The following is a 19855-nucleotide window of genomic DNA, read 5'->3' as shown; positions in this document are numbered from 1 at the left end:
AGAGAGAAGGAGGTGATTAGAATGACTCCTAGGAACTCCAGGAGTGTGGACAATGGCTCAGCACCTGACTGTAAGGAATGGAAGGGGGATCTAGTTGTCAGCATGGTGGCAATGCCCTGGGCTTCTTCAGGGTTAAGTCTGTACCAAAACTGTTTATAGGGACAAAAGAGAAGACATCACTCTGCATATGACATCTGACTCAGACTTGCCTTTTTAGTTGGAACCAGGACTGAAGTGGTAGAGGTTTGGTACACTCCTCCTGGCGGACTTGGCCTTATTCACAGCAGAAGCATCTATCGCTCCCGTAGAACAAAGCACTAAACAGACATGCACCAGATGTTGACAGGGGTTATCTCTGGGATTACCAGGGAATCTCATTTTCTTCTTGCTGCTTTTATTTTCCTAAAATTTCTACACTGAGTACAAATTCCCTTTATAATCCACTCTCCCCCAAAGAACATTATTTACAAAGGTAAACTGGCTGGTTAAAATAATCTCCCAATGTATACAGCCAAATCTGTCTATCAGCAGAGTCAGCTGTAATTAAAAGCATACTCTGAACCAGGCTACCTGAGTTCAAATTTGGGTTCTGCTTCTAACTAGGTCTTGTGACCTTGGACAAATGTCTCCACTTCTCCTTGTTTCAGTTTCCTTACCTGTAACATGAGAATAACAGCATCCTCTTAAACACTTGTGAAGATTAAATGAGTTAATATACAAGAACACCTCAGAAGAGCAGCCAGCATGTAACAACTACCTATTTGTTGTTATTACTTATTGTAGCAACGTTACCCTTGTTCAAAATGCTTTTGAACCACTTTTGGGGAACATTCTTTTTGGAGTCTTAAATATATTACCCTGAACCACCTCCATGTTAATAAAATTTTCTCCTTTGAAGGTATGCTAATTCTTGGAAGCAGTCGAACAGTTGCAGTCCCAAATAAGGTGTAATTATGAAACCAAGAGACTGATGTTTTTGTATTGTTATCTACTGCTTGTAAAAAATTCTGTGTCAGGGACCAAGAAGTTCTCATTCTGAGAACATTCTGACCTTTACAATAAGCAGCAGCGCCCCTCCCCCCTTCCTGGCTGATAATTCTGACAGTATGGCGCCTATGGCGCCCACGGCTTCTCTTCCGGGACTACACTTCCCCGCCGGCGCGAACTTCACCTTCCCGCCAGCGCGAATTTGCACCCTATCAGGAACCCAGCAGAAGAATACAACCAACCAGGCTGCACCTCGTCATACCCCTCATCCCCTCAGCATAAATACCCGTGAGAACAATAAAAATTTGCAGCTTGATCAGAATTCCTGTCTTGCTGTCTCTCCCTGCGTCTCTTGTCCCTTCATTCCTTCTCTCTTAGGTTTGCCGTCCGCGTTGATGTCCCGCGGGTCGGGACAATTCTGTAAAACACACATGCACATGCACACCCAGAGAGTTCAGCATCATCGAGGGCTAAATCAATCCCTGGGTAACTAATAGATTCTGCCTCTGCTAGAAAAAGATTGAAAAATAAAGTCTTAATTATGAAACCTCGTCATTTGATCGATCCTGAAGGTTTTACGGATTGGTGTACAATCAAAGGGCACGTTTCATAAAAGGCTGATTTACATTTAAATCCGAGTCTTTTTTTCTTCCTCAAAGTTTGCTGATGCCAAGTTTTAAGTATGAAATGTCATTGTTTTCATACAAGTATTCCCAAACATTATCAGTTGTCATTAAGGCATTAAATAGGGTTGCGACATTACAATTATAACATTAGCATTTTAAAAAGCATAACATCATTGTTCTGTAAATGGTTGCAAGCTCACATTACCCTACATGTAATCTTTTTTTTTTTTTTTTTTTTTTTTTTTTTAATTAATGGGGCACTAGCATCGAAGCCAGTTGAGGCTGTACAGAGAGAACAGCAGCCGATTCTCCTGCTGGGATCCTTGTGGTGTGTGCTAGCCCCTCTTATCGTCCTATAGAACATGTTGATACTGAGCCTCACTATGCACACACAAGTGAGGAAAGTATGCACTGAAAATCTTTTCCCAAGATGCAAAGGATTTTGATAAAATCTAACTGGGTCATTGCAAAGCAAAAGAATCCTCCGAGTTCCTAATTATGGAACTCTTTACAAAAGCATTTACCAATAAAAATTAAAAAGGCTTTGTTGCTCTATTGTCAGCAGGGAATAGTGGGTTCTACGTAAATGACTTCACAAAGAAATCTATTATAGTCGCCAAATGTCATTTTTAATCCTTCTAGGGGGAGTGCTTTCAAGATGTATTGCCTGTGCCCTCGGAGTCCCTGAACAGTATCACTATTACGGACCCCTAGTATCGTACTGACAGGACGAAACAGCCTGGCAACTGACAGCAAAGCTTGAGAGTGGGAACACCTAACTTCTCTGACTCTGCTACTGTACTACAGGTGAGGCTTACAGAAGTTATTCAGCCTCTTTTAAAAAAAATTTTTTTAATTTCTTCTTTTTAGGTATACATGATAGTAGAGTGTATTTTGACATATAATACATTCATAGAGTATAAATTCTTCTAAATAGGATCCTATACATGATGTGGAGTTTCACTGGTGGTGTATTCATATATGAAAATAGGAAAGTTATGTCTGATTTATTCTCTTTCCCATTCCCATCCCTCGTCTCTTCCCTTCATTTCCCTTTGTCTAATCCACTGAACTGCTGTTCTCTCCCCCATCCCTCACCACCCTATCTTGTGTGTTGGCATCCACACATCAGAGGGAACATCTGGCCTTTGCTTTTCTGGGATTAGCTTATTTCACTAAGCATGATAGTCTCCAGATCCATTCATTTACCAGCAAAAAAGAGTCATTCTTTTTTTAAGGCTGAATGATATTCCATTGTGTATATATACCACATTTTCTTTATCCATTCATCCATTGAAGGGCATCTAGTTGGTTCCATACCTTAGCTATTGTAAACTGAGCTGCTATAAACATTGATGTGACTGCATCACTGTAGTATGCTGATTTTAATTAAGTCCTTTCAGTATATATCAAGGAGCAGGATAATTGGGTCAAATGGTGGTTCCATGCCAAGTTTTCTGAGGAATCTCCACACTGCTTTCCAGAGTGGTTGCACCAATTTGCAGTCCCATCAGCAATGAATGAGTGACCCTTCCCCCCACATCCTCACCAATATTTGTCAGTACTTGTATTTTTGAAAATTGCCATTCTGACTGGAGATGGAACCTCAGTGTAGTTTTAATTTGTATTTTTCTAATTACTAGAGATGTTGAATATTTTTTCATGTATTTTTTGAACTATTCATATTTCTTCTTCTGTCAACCTCTCTTAAAATTGACTTTCCTCTTTTAAAACAAAGATTAATAACTAAATCAAGTGATCACTTTCAAAATTCAAGTTGTTTTTAATAAAGAGTCTAGCAAATAGGGGCTCAATAGAAGGGAAATAACTGTAATTTTCATCAGATGGGCTACTTACTGTGTAGGAATTATGTTAAATGGCCCCAACTGGTTGTGTTTATTGGCCCTACTTTATCTCTAACTTGGTTTTTTGAGTCCAAACTTGAAGGCTCTCAGCTTCTCTTCTGCTGTTGTTAGGTCATTTATCTTCAACAACCTCTTCCTGGTTTTAATTTTTCTGTGGACTGGGGAGCCACATAATCATGGCTGACTGATGTAGTCAGAATTCAGGAACTAAGCTGAGGTGTCTCCTAAGACTTGGAAATGTCCTCCCAGAATTAAACTTCAAAATCAACACTAAATTGGAAGAACAATCTGATAGATCCAGTGGCTCTCAAGCCAGGAAGTTTCTATTGTAAGCCAGTCTGAATGCACGAATATTAGCTAGAGGTTGTTTCACTGAGAGGGAGGATTTTGCTCAGCAACTAAACAGAGATGAGTCAGAGTGACAGATGTAGATGGGTGTCCAAGTCTTGTCCAGGGAAACCATGTCAAATGGAATCCAAGTACTAGACCCCACTGGCTAGATCTTAATAACAATGGAAACGTAACAGGAGGGTTTTAGATATAAAGTCCATGCAGAGTACTAGTCATTCATTCATTCACTCAATATTTACTGGGCCCTCATTGTTCTAGCGCAGACTCCTCCTACTTCCTTTATTCTTCATCCATGTCACTAGGTCACCTTCCAGTTGTGACTGGCCTCTTAGGTAGATCCTCCTAAAGGGGGAAGATGCACTGGTCATGGGACATTCTAAGTGACAGGATTATTTCCTGTGGTGAATTCCTAAGGGACATCATGATGCTGCAGGTCAGTTTCAGCAGACCAGTTAAGATGCATTCAGTCATGAGAGGTGAATGTGCTATCACACATTAGATGACAAATTATCTAAGCCTGAAAACCTAAGGCAAGGCTGTAACCAGGTGTATTCACCCAGGTGGGAGGTCTCCGTTGTGTGCAACGTGTTGGATTAAATGTGTTTGATCCCATACTGAATGATGGCAGTAGGTTAGTGTGACAAAGCAATATAGAACAGGATCTAGGGTCAGAAACACCTGGGACTGAAGGCTGGTTTTGCCATTCACTGTGCTTTCCCCTCAGTAAATTACTTAAAACTCCCTCTCAGCCTCTTTTTTCTCATCCATGAAACTGAATAATACACCTGAATTTCATTTGGGTTCAATATCTAAACAAAAGTAGCATGCCAGAACTGTTAAAATTTAAAAAGAAAAAAAAGGGGGGAGGGGACCTGCCTCCCATCTTGACTTACAGGGTCACTTGCCATTCATTTGCCCACGGCCTCACTGTCTATGGAAACCTCTTGAAAGTGCTTGTAGGCACATAGCTCTTCCACAATGCTGTGATTTCTTGTCTTAGATTTGAAAATTGCCTTCTTAGCAAATTGTCTCTTAGCAAATGTAGTTATGGCTCTAAGGGAGCTGCTTTAGTCACCGCCCCTATGGAATGATTCTATTTACTTCAGAACAGCCACACGACATGTCCCTACTCCTCAGTCAATACGAAGACACTGTGTTCTTCAAGGATCCACCATCTGCGACCAGCTTGTTAATAACAAAATTATTCCAGGTCTTAGTGTTCTCTCATCTATAACATAAACACCCTCTTAAAAGAGACAAACAAATCGACGGTGTTCGGAGACCACGTTAGTCATCTTTATTGCACTCAAAAGAACAACTCCAGACACACATAGAGAGTGGATTTTCAAGTAGGTGGTTTTTTGACCCAGTTAAATTTTTATTCAGTGAAAAAAGTTGACATTGAGACAAAAATTATCTTAAAATTGTGCAACAATATAGTAAAATCTTCAGCAGAAATCAGTGACTTGGAAACTTACCAAGGCAATTGAAATTATAAATACCTAATTTCACTTTGGAGAGGAACAAGTATACAGTGCTTCACTTTAAATAAGAGCAGAATAGGCCTTTATTTTGCTGCAAATACTTTTGACTTTGCCTAAAGTTTCTAATAATTCTTTACAAGAGTCTTTAAATGAGAAGTGACATGGAATATCTGAGGATAATGTTCCGCTTCAGCATTCATGCTTACTCCATTTGAGCTATTACACATGAAACTAATACCATTCTTGGGTTATTACTTGGCTTTGATGATTTAATTCATAATATGGCTGCTCAAAATTAGTGGGCAGAAACATATGCACAACCTATCCTCCCTCAACCCATGCTCGGTGGTGGTGACTCCTTCCAAAAACCTACTTCCTGTCCATGTACCCAACAGTATGCACATCTTGCTATCTATTCCATATCTCAGTCTTGCATAGAAAGTAGTCTATATAAACTTAATGCACTGGCTTTTATTACACAAAAATTGTACCTGAAAGGCAGCACACACTCCCGTTAAGAAAAATAACATAATAGGAATGTCAAGATACAATCTCAACATGAGTGAAGATTCTGCAGAGGTTTAGAGTCAATTCCTACAATCACTCTGGGGAGTGGCACTCTGCTTGGCTCTATCTCTGGATCTCGTCTCGATGGGAACCCCCCCACCCCTAGTCTCTGCTGAAAAGAGAGAGAATTCTAGGGAATTCACCTTGACCCCTTTAGTGGGAGAGGGTATGACCAAACCTGGCAGAATGGGGTTTTGGCTCTTAGGAAAGTGCAGGAGACACAATCTTATTGGATGCGATGACCTCTGGGGTGGGTATCTGAAAGCAGGATTCTCTAAGGAGAAGTGGGAGTGTATCTATAAAGGGCTCACCATCCCATTGCTCTCCCCAGTTCCCTCCAAATACCCAGTGTTTTCAGAAGAGTTATATTCCCTAAACTGGTGAGTATGTAGCCACACATGATGGTGAGAAGAAATCATGCAGCTGTGTGTCTCCTACCCACAGTTCACCCCACAAATAAGTACCCCTAGTGACCCTACCACAGCCCAAATCCTGGGAGCCATTCTTCTAAAAGTCAGAGGTTCCTGTTACCCAGCAGCACAACTACCTATCTAGCTCACCAGGGTGCCCAGTAGTTACTTCTCCTCTGGAAACCCACCTGCTCAGACATGGCCTCTCTCTGGAACATCCTTTCATCCACGTGGACCCATGTCTCACAAAGCTCCAGGTGTGTTCAATACAGAAAAGGGCAAAATCAACTTCCAGAGAAAGCTCACGCTCAATTACCCTGCCCATCAAATTTTAGTGGCCCATCACTGTTTGCAGGGATGCAAGCAACTGACATTCCTGATATTCTGGGATAGAATATAATTTTTCCACAAACACTGGGAACTTTCAATGGGGCATCTCCAACACAGTACAAAAGGCCCCTTTTTGCAAGTAATCAGGGGTCCAAGGGGTCACAATGAAGAGTTATCTCCAAAAGGTGAAGTTATCCAGCTTCACTTTCAAAGGTTGTTCCCATTTCCTACGGTCACTCCAACCTCTGGAATCTTGCAGACAGCATAGATACATCAAAACCCCCACAGAGCTATGTGGGGGGGAACAGGAGTGCGTGCTTCAGAAGTTCATAAAAATATATGATTTACACTTAGCTGCATCTATCTAGCTTAGTCTTCAGGACCTTAGCTCTTCTGTTTATATAAAATACTCTAGCCCTAAAAGGCTGCTTGTTTTCAAACAGCACAGTGGCGTCTTCCAAGGAGAGGGGTGATGGCGGCCTGTACAGGACTGTGCACTAGGCATGGGGAGGCACTGGTGACCAGAACCGGATGCTTGAAATGTCTCGAGTTGCCAACTGAAGACATGCTCTGTAAAAAGGCTTGCTTGTGGAGTCATTGAAAATAATATCTCAGAGCCTTTTACATCAGCTTTCTATAAATGCCACCAAAAAGTTGGCAGAAGAACAAAATAGACTTTCTAGTGGTTCAATTAAATGACTTGTCTCCCACCACACTTGTTAATCTTAAAGAGTTTATTAAAGCAGAGGTGGTAGGCTCGGAGGTTAAAAGCTCCAAAGCAAAACAAGACAAAGCCCAAAAAATTCAGTCTGGAAAGAAAAAAAATCAAAAAGGGGGAGTGAGGAAAGAAAATAAGCCAGAGGAAGGCCCATTATTACTGCCATTCAGTAACAGGAACTAGAGGCCTACCCTAAATGTCTACAGGTCAAAATACTCCCCCATCTAAGATATAAACAAATTTTTAAAACTAAAAAAATTGGCTCTTTGTTTTCCAAACAATCCTGAGATTGAATGAAACTTTATTACCACCCAAGAATGATACTTTTGGTTAAAAGAAAAACAAAACACCTGGGAGAAGACGACACGTTGCATTCAAGGGGAGCTGGGGCTTCACGAAGCTTGCATATGAAGGACACATACTCATCGGCATGACTTTGGAATATTCCCAGAGCTTGCTGCTTCTCAGCTGGGAGGAAATTCTGCAGCGAGGTTGTTCATACAGTGCAAGTCACAGTAATGCTAGACATTGGTGCCCACAACACCAAGTCTAAAGACAGATGTCAGTCCACAACGGATCCACATAACTTTCAAGTGACCATGATTTGAAGACAGGGGTGGCATTTTAATGGCAGAAGGATGAAAGCACAGCTTATCTTCTAGAGAGAATAAATGAACAAAGCCCAGTGCAGCTGCTGTCGTGGACTGGATGGAGTGGTCAAGCGTTAGGTCGCCTCCATCGCTGTGAGCATGTTTAGCACTTTCTCTGTAGACTGGGTGAGGGCACACAGGCAAGCGAGGTGGATGGAAAGAAAAAAAAAAGAAAAAGAAGGCACTGACCCGATTCAAAATAACTGCATGCATCAGTATGTTTTGTTGAGGACAATTCAGTGGCCACCTCAAACCAAATATAAAATTTTACATTTGAGATTCTTTGGTGGCAAGTAAAAACAACAACAAAACTTGAAAATGGAGAAATCACATGCTATTTTTGCCAGTGTATCTATCATGGCACGGAGCTAGAACTCTCTCCCACAACCAGAGTTAATATATTTTTCACAATGACAATGATCCCAGTGTATCAGAGAGCAGTGCTATCATCTGGTGACTTTGAGAGCTACACCTTGTTCAGAGGCGTACACCGTAAATGCCACAGGTTAACATCAGAGGAAACTGCAGCTTGCAGGGCTTCCCCAGCTGCAGCTCTGCTTAACTGAAATCCAGCAATGACTCAGAGCTCTCTTCTGCCAAAGACCATCACCTGACACACAAGTGGATAAAAATGGATTCTTCTGGAATGGCAACAAAATCTTCTGTTCTCTAGCCCCGACCCTCGGGGTGAGGGGCTCATAGCACGTGGTGTCAGATGACCACTAAAGTCTGGCCTTATACAGAGTCCCAATAAATTAACAAATAACATAAAAGAACCTTCCCCCATAAGACACCCAAACACTTCCACATAAACTAAATCCAAAAAAATGTAAAATTTGAACACACTCTCAAGGAGAAGGGATTCCACCCATCGCTCTCTCTTGAAATTTTTATTAAATACATTTCTGTGTCTTAGAAAAATAATAAGAATGGCCAATTTATTGAACCAAAATAATCTCACAGACTTAAAAGCATGCCCAGCAAGCACAGCCCTGTAAGACTACATTAATGTCAAATCAAAGCAATTTGGTTACCAAAATCAACCTGGCTTGAAGTTCACAGTTGATCCCTACAAAGTTTATTCATTCCTTTCTTTCTTTTTTTTTTTTTTTTTGTTGTTGTTTTGGGCCCATATAAAAATAACATATTGCAACTCAAAGTGCATCTTTTAAAATAAACCATCAGCTATCTTTATCAAATAAAATATTTACACCATTTGGTTCCTAGTGAGGAAAGCAGTTTCAGGCTATCACCATGGGGACGTCATCTGAAAATCCTGTAATCATAGGAGCATCTTCATCGTCTTCTCCTAAAGAAAAAACAATCAGGCCTTGTGAGTTCCAGCACACATGAACCTGAGCCTACGATCCACTGCTCTGCCCACCCCAATGTACTCACCCCCAGCGAAACCCATAGCATAGCCAGCCAGCCACAGCAATCAGTCCTGAACTCAGGTCCTAAGCCACTCTTTGGTCACTGTCTCTATCAACAGGTGACCAAGCTCATTTTAGTGGTAGTTTAACTTAGTCAAATAAAGCAAGTAAAACTTGTAGGAAGAAGAATCTCATTATCTATTCGAAAGCAAAATGGGTGGTTTGGGTTCTCCAAGTTGAGTTATTCACACCCAACATTAGCACAGCAAATTTCACTGTCAGCTTTCTCTTTTGAACCCAAACTGTTTTGAGGAAAAGGAGGGGGTTAAGAACTTTCAGCCCTGCTTCCAAGACTAATGACTGTCCCCTTGACTTTCCTGGTATGAGCCTGTGCAACTAAGTGCTGATCCACAGTAAGTGGTGACTGCATGGCTCGGTAACAGGTTGACTCTTTTTGTCCCTGACAGCAGCAAACAAAGAGCCACCCCATTCTTGCCCCATATTCTGGGCATCTGATGGAGAGAGGGAATACATAAATGCCTTTATAACTAAAGAAAATGATCATGACTGGTTTACAGGAAAGTAAGTATGCAAACTCACATTGAACAGCCTGAGTTGGGGTGCTAAATAAAGCAATCACTTTATTATATGAAATGGTTTACAAGCTCTCTTTGTGTTCAGGAACAGCAGCATGCAAAAGTCTCAAAAAAGGGACAAAATGATCACCTTCTTTTCCCCACAATACATGCTATCAATACATAAGGTAAGAATGGCTGGTGAGGCTGCGCTAGCAGTTGGAAGAAAAAGAGTCACACAGGAAGGGCCTCTTCTGATAGAAGCCGACTGGGGAAGCATTACTTTTGTTGTAACTAGGATCTCCAGCAAGGCACCCACACAATTCAAAATCACTGCATATACCAGTCTGACCTCAGGTCTGGGAAGAATGAGACAAGTCAGATGAACATTCTTGCTCCATATTCTGGGCATCTAAAGCCCAGGACCTCTCTATACAAGGCAAGCTCCTACCAGTTCTTCCCTATTTCAGGACAAAACTACACTACTGGAGAGAATATAGTACTTTAATTTAGGAGCAAGTTACAAGCCACGGGCTCCAAATGGTTTAATCCTAAGCAGTGGAATCACTAGCTAATGAGTAACTCCTCTCACGTCAAAAGGTAAGCTGGAAGCAGGTATTTCCCAATCGGGTTCCACTTACCCAGATCATCCCCCGAGGAGAAGATTGCTGAACCTAGCCTTGAGCTGTAGTGGCTGTTAGCAAAAGCAGTGAAGCTGCTCTGTAGCCTCCGATGTTTTGTGTACAGGACGGCAAACCCGACCCCCAGGCTCAGCAGTATCAGGAACAAGATGGGAACCACCACGGCAGCAACATCAGTAGACCTGGCAGCCTGAATGGCGGCTGTATCTCCACCTGCAGAGGCAAGATTCCCAACCATGAGCCTCCTTCCTGAGGGCAGGAGGATGCAGCACGTGGCTCCTCAAGGCCCCACTCATTGAAAAAGCTAGGAGTTCACATAGCTACCCAATCACCTGTCTGCTGTGATGCGTTCCTGCATTTGCGTGAGGCCTGAACGTTTCCCAACTACTCGCCATGAGTGACAGACCATGGGCCTTGCGCATGCAAATGCGGTAATTACATTAGCCTCCTAATCACTGCCTTGTTGGTTATTTAGATAATCTCTTGGAAGGGAGACCTTTGTTGGGGTATCAACATTGATTTCATTAGCATTATTACTTAAGACCACTTGCTTGCCTTACATAAGAGGATGTGAAATCAGACCACTAATTAACGAGATTGCAATTATTTCCCCCTACTTGGCACCAAAGTCACTCTGAACTGCAATTACCTGAAGCTCCATTAAGTGATACAAACGAGATTCCTTTACTACAACACTGACTTAACAGCTCGTGAAGTTTTATGAGGTTTTTTTTTTTTTAACTTCAGTTAAAAAAAAAAATAAAAGAGGGAGATCACCTTTTCATATACCTCTAACATTTTTTAAAGCTCTCTGCAAAGCCATTTAGGTATTTATAACCCAACAAAGATGCTACCTTCCCTGGTCTTGAAGAAACGCAGTCTTGATTTATAGATAGATTTGTACCACTGGGGCTCAGGGGCAAAACCATCCCCCCTACCACACCCTTATTGGGGTAGGGGCCATCATCTTGAAAGGGGGTAGACTGTTCAAGTCCCTAGGGGAGCAGGGCAAGTCTGAACTTGAGGCAGGAAAATGGAGCTTAAGAGTCAGTTTTTAGTCAAGGAGACACTGTGGACTTTTCTGTGTCTAGGTTTCCATAGGCTTGGGCTTGTTCTGTAGTGTAGAGGTACGTAGCCCAGGCAAGGGCTCTGCCTCATGAGGCAAGTGCCATAGCTAGCCAGGGATTCAATCTGGCAGGATACTCACAAAGATGGGCAGATAGCAGTCATCTCTGCTAAGCCTCATCCAGCAATTTAATATTCATGCCTTTATTTAAAATTCTCTCATTGTTTTCTGGCCAGAAAACAGCTCTGTCAAACTCTTATGTAATGTGTCCTGGCCCACCCCAACCGTGCAGTGGTAAATCAGAAAAGGCTGGATCTTGGTGGAGGTCTGAGGAATGAGAGTTCCAGATGGTCCTGGCTTCACAGACGCAGCTGGCACAGTCCTCGCGACAGTTTTTCCTGAAGTGTACTGCACAGGTTGCTAGTTGGTTTTACTTGAAAAGTGGGTGCTATTAAGGAAACACGAGGTTAACAAGAGTTCTGCTGCTTGTTTTTTGTAGGGCCTTCTCAGAGACTCTGATTTGCCATGATTCACCAGAGGAAGGTGGAAGGCAGGGCTCCCTCTTTTAGGAGGATGAGTGTTCTGCACGATCACACCCAGGAAGTATTATGTGATGGAACATTTAACAACTTAACACAAGATTTGGGCTTGAGCCCTAGTTAGTTCTTGGCTGAGAGTAAATGGAACTAAAAAGACCAGTGACAAAACGTTTGTTGAAATCCTGGCCAAGCTACTACAATGCACATAGACTTTGGGTGAACCATGAACATGGCCCAGCACCGATATCTGTTAAGTTCCCTAAGACAGAGTCCAGGCCCAAGTCCTGATCTGAGGCTGACAGATCAGGTGACCGGAGGGCTGTGTGGTCAGTTTCTCCAAACTGAGGACAGGAGCTACTGACTTGCAGGAGGGTCACAGGGTGTGTTAGCATGTTAGAGGCTGTGAGAAGTCCTGAGAAAATGAACAACAAAACTCTTGCTAAGCTGATGTTTCTCAAATTGCACCTCCATTTTGAACAAACTGTTCCCTTCCTTGTACTGTGCATTCAGAATATGGTCATCTTGTAAACTCAGCTTCTCACGCTGTGCCTGGCTCAGGATTTGTTAACTAAATCTGTACCTGATGATGTTGATACCTAAATGACTTTCCTCTAAGCTAAGAGAATGTTTCAGATGTGTTCAAAGACACATGTTCACTGAACTATTTTACACCCCTCCTCTTTCCCCAGAAGGGACAGCAGAAACTGGTTGCACAGCAACTTACCAGACCCCAGCTCATCATACAGCAGGACAGCAGGCTCCCCACAGATCTGGCTGCCAAAAAGGCATCGTGCTTGGACAGTGAAAGTATAATTATGACCCATCTTCAGGTTGGAAATTTTAAAGAAATTGTCAGTAGTATTCCCAAGGTAAGCTGTGAGATTCATGGCACTATCAAACATGTGTATCTCGTAGCCCTGAAAACAAACACAGGCAAGACTGCTCAGGAAGTCATATAAGGAACCTGACAGCTTCTATTACTGGTTCCAGCCAAGTCTGAGCCCCTTCTTGCAGGTTTTTATAGATGCTAAAGCACTTTGAGTTTCCCATTAGTTTTTCTTACATTACCATTGAGATACTGCATTCAAAAAGCAGGAATTTTCTCACCCCAGTATCTTAACTAGCTACAACTCCTTTGGGAACTGCAGACTGAAAGTGGAAAGTGTGGCCCAAGGAAAGTCATTTCAGCAAAACACACAAAGTTCTGATCAGCAGTCGCTTGTCTCAAGCAATACTCAATACCACAAAGAACCTGGACACTTCAGCCACAGTTTGCAGTATGGGATTTGACTCATAATAAATCATGGTTACCATGGACGCCAGCAATAGGGCAAGGCAAGGAACTTGCAGTCAGAAAGGATAGCATATTTCTTCTTGGTGCAGTACTTAGGAAGGCCACTCCCAGTTTGCTACCTTGCTTTCTAGCTCTCCCTAAGCTGAATCCAGCTCTGACCAGCTTGGCTGTGATAATAAGAAGCATTTCAGCAGGCACAGGCATCTGTGCATGGGAGAAGGGGATAGAATAATCTTCTGGACTATGTCAGAAGACTCCTGAATTCCAGTGATGGAAGTCACCCTCTGACAGTCCTGACCCAGGATGCTGGCTGTCATCAGGCTGACTACTGGACTTTTCTGGTGGTCACCAAGCATTCCAGTGTCAAAGCCACAAACCATTTCCAGTGCCTCAAAAATGATTCCGTTATCTCCATCCTCATATTGGACTACTACATAATCAATGGTCTCTTGGTTCACATTCCATTTACCCGTCTATTCTTCCAACTCTAAGTCAGAGGGAAAGGGAAAGGGCATGCTGGGCTGATGGCAGGACCCTCCCCTTAGGAATGGAACACTGACCTGCATGCAACCCCAACCTAAAAGCTGGGCTACTGCCATGCCCAGGCAGGATCACCTAATGGTAAATGGCTGCCAAACTGGGCTTCTTGGCACCTGCCTGGCACCTCATCCCTGTATTTCTTTCTATAAACTAGCAATTACTATTTACTATCTAACATATATTGAGGTTAGAACATCTGTAAAATACATAATAACATAAAGAAAATAATTTATAAATTACACAAACATCAACTACCTAAATTTCATTTCAATAGTCCTCTTCTGTTGGATGTTGTTTCTTCTATTATTAATAATGCACATAAATTTTTATGCACATTGCTTCCTTAGAGTAAACTCCTGGAAGAATTGCTGGATCAAAAAGCATGAACACTTTCAATGTTTTTGATACATATTGCCAATGGACCTTCCAGGAGGGTGAGCCAATTTGAATTCTCCCAGTGCTTAGTTCCTCTACTATCACCCATGCTAATGATACGCTTCCCCCAGGTCTTTGCCAATTTAACGTGCAACTGCCTCATCTTTGTTTAGACTGCCAATGAGGTTGAACCTTTCTCCCATGGCTCAGTGCTGCTGGAATTTTTCAATTTTGTGAACTCTACCTTTTTCAAAACAGGAATATTTATTTTGAATTGATTCAACAACATTCTTAGTATCTAAGGATAGTCCCAATTACATGTCATAGCTGGGAAACTCTCACAGAGTGATGAGGATTTTCAAGTTTTACTGGAGCATTGCTTGTGGCAGTGCACTGTGACTGCTGAGGCCCCTTGGTCCCTTGGCCTATACGGTTCCTCCAGGGAGCCACAGTTGCCTTGAGTCCCTGTTGAGCTGCCTTGAGTCCCTATTGAGCTCATGCTTTGTGGTCAGGTGGGCCGACCCAGATCCACTCAAGACTGTCCACTACCCGGCAGAAATCTCCCAGGTCCTGCTCTCCTTTCCCTAGCTTCGGATGGGGATGCAGTATTGGTTGACGATGGCAAAACAAAACAAAGCAAAGGTATTTCTCATAAGACAAGGGAGCATCTTCAAGTATTTCCTATTCCCTCTAGTTTCTCTGGAAAGGAAGTGACGACATGCCAAGATGACAGTATGGCCCACAGCCCCAGACCACGGGGTGACTGGGACAGGGGGGGCTCTTGGTTCTAATGCTGAGTCCTGGTCCAGTTTCAGGAAGCACAACAAGGGCTCCAGCCCATTTCTCTTTCTTCTGGGGAAGACAAGCGCAGGACTGAAAAGTGCTTAGTGCAGAGATTCTCATCTTTAATGGGCAGTATAAACATTTTGCTAATTAGCAATCCCACAGAAATGGTCCTTTAATTCTCAAGTTCACATTGATGCCCTATTCTTTCTTCCCTCCCCCTCCCCCTTTTTTTTACACTTTCTACATCAGTATGCTGTTAACGAGCTCATCTCTAAAATACCATTTCAATTACATTTCCAAAGTCATTAAGAATACGGGAGGAACTTACCCTGCTTTCATTAAAATGCTTTTCCTTTAAAGCTAGGCTTTTCCAAAACAGAAGAACGTGATCATTTTCTGTTATGATTTTTAAGGCATCAGGTGCTGACAATGAAACTGAAAATTAAAGATGAGATAGGATGCAGTTAGTGGATATGCATCCAAACCTCCATTCTCCATTAGAGAGAGATTAAACAACACTAGCCTCAGAGGCCTAGATTAAGGAAGGAAAAAAGCAAAAAAACCAAAAAACACTGCATATCTGCCTAGCACATGGAAGATACCCTTTAACTGACATCTCATTTGTTGTGAATATAACCATTTTAGCCAAGAAGCTTGGACAGTATCTAATTTAATAGCTCTCAGACACAAGGATGGACAAAAACAAGATGGGGCAGCGGGTGGAAGGAAAGGGGAGGGATAGAATGGGAAAGGGGCTCTGCAGCTCCTTGGAATGGCAGCTGAGCAGGCACCCTGCTCACACCACAGCCTAAATGGGGCTGAGCCTCCACTACTGGAACCCCTGATACTGTCTGCTGGTGTCCAAGTAACTGGGCTTATCATTCGCTTTCTGAACCTGAGACTGTCCTCTAATTTACTTCATTCTGCCACAGTGAGCCACTGTGATGAGAGACCAGGTCCTCAGCTGCAATGTGCAGCCTGAGGGGTAAATATTCAGTTCTATTTCCTAACTTTCGTGGGTATTCCACCTCTTCCCCACCAGTAAGGTCAGAACAAGCTAGGGGAAAGGAGATTTTAAAAATGTGGAGACTATGGAAAACAAGAGCCACTCCCCAGTCCACTGGGTCCTGGCCATTTCACTGCAGCCCAGATCCACTGTTCTGCTGCAGCCTGGACGCTGAAGAGCAATTCCTCATGGACAGTCCCTGCCAGGAGGTCCAGCACTGTGGGCACTCTGCTGGCCAGGAAGGCCTCTGACCTCTCTCCTATTTACCTGTGGTAATTTTTATGCTGGAATCTTTGCTCATGTTCCCCAGTTGGACAATGACATGGTATTTCCCTCCAGGTTCCAACTTATTAAGGGTGTACTCCATGGTACTGTTGCGGGATTTTAGTTTGTAGCTCCTGTCAGTCTTTCTTATCAGATCTTTAACTGCAATTGCATAGAACTAGGACGAAACAAAACAAATAATAACAAAAGAAAAATTTGAGTGGTAATCAGAAACGTGGCATTCTTCATTCTTCATAGTTCAATGGTAGACAATGTAACATAAGTACAGGTACCTAGGGCCTCAGGTGCCTAGGGCCCTTGTGGATACCACATCCCTTAAACAAAATGGTGTATACAGCCTACACACAACCTCCTATACCCCAAATCATCATTAGATTACTCGTAATAGCTACTACAATGTGAATGTTGTGTAAATAGTTGATATACTGTATTGTTTATGGAATAATGACAAGAAAAAAATCTGTACATGTTCAGTGTGGATAATTTGTTTTTTGAATACTTTCAATCTGCCATTGGTTGAATCCACAGACATGAAACACATAGGTACAAAGGACTGACTATTGAGTGACTGTGACCCTCCACAATATTCTGAGCCCCCAAATCTGACTCCATTCTTTGGCAAATCTTTGAGGTAGCCAGGGCCAGCCTACAACAAGTATGTACTCACAGAGTTTGCACAGCACATCGGCAGGGGAAAAAAAAAAAAAAAAGAAAATGTTGCCAGTAAAAGTCACATTTATTTACTATGGCATCAGGAGCCAGGTTAGGACAAGTAAGAACACCCAAATTCAATACTCAACTTCTGCATCTCTACCACTGCAACAGTTATGGATATTGTCAGTGGAAAGACAATGAACAAGTGCTCAATCCTAGCTCTACTGGACAAAAAGCTCCATGTAACTCTCCCAGGCTGCTTCTTTACATATTCTTTATATGACAGCAGGGAATAAAGGGACACGCAATAAGCAAAGGAAACCCAATCATCAGGAAGAAGCTAAAGCCCAGGAGTCTTAGCAACCAAGATTTTTAAAACTGACCACACCCAGTATGGAGGGGAGCAGAGAGGGGGCAGTGGTAAAAGCAGACCGGAGTAAGGAAACTAGGAGATGTTTCCTAAGATCAAAGTCTCTTCTTTCAGCAGAGGTCAGCATACTTTCAGAAAAGGTAAATATTTTAGGTGCTGGGGGCCAGATGGTCACCACAATTACTTTGCTGTTTATACAACAGACTATATGTAAACAGATGGGTATGGCTTTGTTCCAATAAAACTTTATTTAAAAAAATCAGCTGGTCTTGGTGTGTGGGCCTTTGTTTGCTGACCTCTGTCTCAGAAGGAGATAAGGAGCAGCAGAAGAGGACAAATCAATATGGCAGCTGGGAATAACAGTAGCACCAACTGAGAAGAGGCAACTCTAAGAATACCATGAAGTCAGAAATGGGGCAAGTCCTGCAGAGCTCAACCTCTAGGCCTATTGCTCGACCCCCCTCAGCCCTACCCAAGGCATGCTAAGAATAATAAGCCAGGCTGCCTGGATGCCTAGACTGCTTACCAAGTCCTGGTCAGGAGAGTCATATGGTGATTCCCACTTGATGACAGCGGAAGTTTTGCCTGTATGAACTGCATGCAGGTGACGGGGTGGAAGCCTGCTGTCTGGGATCATCTTCACTACAACGTAGTCAGAGGACGGCCCTTGGTAAGGTACCAACACCCGGACCTAGGGCCAAGGGCACATACAGGAAAAATAATACCATTTGGGCTCATGCAATCTTCACTATGCTCTCAACAAAACAGTGACATACACAATTAAAATTCAACTCACACAAAAGATGAAAATACAATAGTACATCATAATCCAGAGATGACCATGGCAATATCTGTGTTCTATTTTTAAGTGATACAATTTTTCTGCATTAAAAATAAATGTTATTCCAATAAAAACCATCTTCAGAAAATTAAAAAAAAAAAAAAAATACAATAGTCCCTGGCGTAGCCCAGACCATTTGCCTGTCTTTCATGCTTCTTTCCAGAAACATCCTATGGATATAGACATAGATATGAGTGTATATAAATTCACAATATATGCATATTCATATGCATGTGTGTGTATATGTAGTCTTTCTTAAATAATCTTATACAACCAAGAAAACAGTACATATTATATATGCCCTGTTTATATACATTTGATGCAGTTTAGCGGTTTTTCCATATCAATACCTTTGGAGCTGTCTTTCTTTTGTTGTTCTGTATTCCTTTTCCTAGACAAGTCACAATATTTTTAATCATTCCTTTCTTGATGTACATTTAAATTGTTTCAAATCTTTTACTGTCACAAGTGATAATGGACCCAACATCTTTTTCCATCTATCTTGGCACACATATAAAAGTGTGTAGGCTAAATTCCAAGAAAGGGAATCTGACAAACGGTTTTCACTTATCTGTCTGTTGCCAGTCCTTCATGAGAAGCTGCAGTGGGTGAGCGGCTGTGGTACTTATGAAGAAGAGGAACTTTCCTCTCATCACACACCCTGACACTGGAATCCAGCTGTCCAGCTTCCAGATCCAGGTTGAACTCAGGAACCCAGGTCTTAAGACATCTCTTAAAAAATGGGAACTCCTTCTGCTTCTATGGTTCAGGAAACTTACCAGAAACAAATACTGCTCATCCTGACTGACAATCACTGTCATGTTGTGGAGTGAAGTAGTCAAGCTCTTTGGGTTTCGATAGAGGTCAAGAAAGGATGTAGCGTAGAAGATACCATAAACCTGGTAAAAGCAGAGAATGGAAACATCAGCTTACGGGCCAGTGACCTCACTTTCTCAAAATACCTAATTTAGGACCCTGCAAATGCTTCTAAAGTCTCCATGAGAAGTCTTCCTTCAATATTCATTCCACTGGCAGCACTGACAGAGAACGGGCCTGCTGCTGCAGGAGACGTGGGCAGGTCAGCCCATGTGCTCTCTGTCCTCAGAGCCCACTCTTGAGGAGACTCAGCCATGGGAGAAAAACAGGCATAATTTTGAAGAATACGTTGCATACAAAGCATTAGATGAAACACTAGAAGAGGGTATAATGAGCCAGAGCAGAGAGGGAGCTTACCAAAGAGGGGGTACATGCTGCCATTGTGCAGCAGGGACAAAGAGAGTCAAATGAACGTGCTGAGTGGAGAGGGAAGCCATGGAGGGAGTGGAGAGGGAGGCATGAAAATCTCACAAGTGCGTGGAGGAAGCAGGGGAAGAGGCACTGTCAGCTCCCAGAAGACTCCAGTTCTTCTTCCGTTCTTTCTTAGTAGAACACTGGTTCTTAGAGACAACTACATGGAAAAAAAGTTACACTTCCCATCTCCCTGGAAGCTAGGAGAGGCCACATGATAGTCCCAGCCAATGAG

General features: G+C 42.5%; 1 protein-coding gene across 2 annotated transcripts in view; it reads right to left on the bottom strand.

Moving 5' to 3' along the window:
• Nucleotides 1-5109: 5109 nt before the first annotated feature.
• Sorl1 (sortilin related receptor 1) overlaps nucleotides 5110-19855 on the bottom strand; it is a 159629-nt gene continuing 144883 nt past the window's right edge. The window contains exons 42-49 of one of the 2 annotated variants that reach the window (XM_047516319.1): nucleotides 19113-19232; nucleotides 18019-18183; nucleotides 16451-16625; nucleotides 15506-15612; nucleotides 12907-13099; nucleotides 10578-10790; nucleotides 9200-9297; nucleotides 5110-8110 (exon numbers count right to left, since the gene is read on the bottom strand). In XM_047516319.1, the coding sequence (XP_047372275.1) occupies nucleotides 9230-9297; nucleotides 10578-10790; nucleotides 12907-13099; nucleotides 15506-15612; nucleotides 16451-16625; nucleotides 18019-18183; nucleotides 19113-19232 (1041 nt within the window). In that variant the 3' untranslated portion in view covers nucleotides 5110-8110; nucleotides 9200-9229. Of the gene's footprint in view, nucleotides 8111-8863; nucleotides 9298-10577; nucleotides 10791-12906; nucleotides 13100-15505; nucleotides 15613-16450; nucleotides 16626-18018; nucleotides 18184-19112; nucleotides 19233-19855 lie in introns of those variants that run through there. The other variant, XM_047516318.1, reaches the window with a different exon arrangement.

The sequence above is a fragment of the Sciurus carolinensis genome, chromosome 11, assembly GCF_902686445.1.
Source record: "Sciurus carolinensis chromosome 11, mSciCar1.2, whole genome shotgun sequence".
Classification (NCBI taxonomy): domain Eukaryota; kingdom Metazoa; phylum Chordata; class Mammalia; order Rodentia; family Sciuridae; genus Sciurus; species Sciurus carolinensis.
Note: the sequence above shows the minus strand (reverse complement) of the source record. Positions and strands in the feature narration are given on the sequence as shown.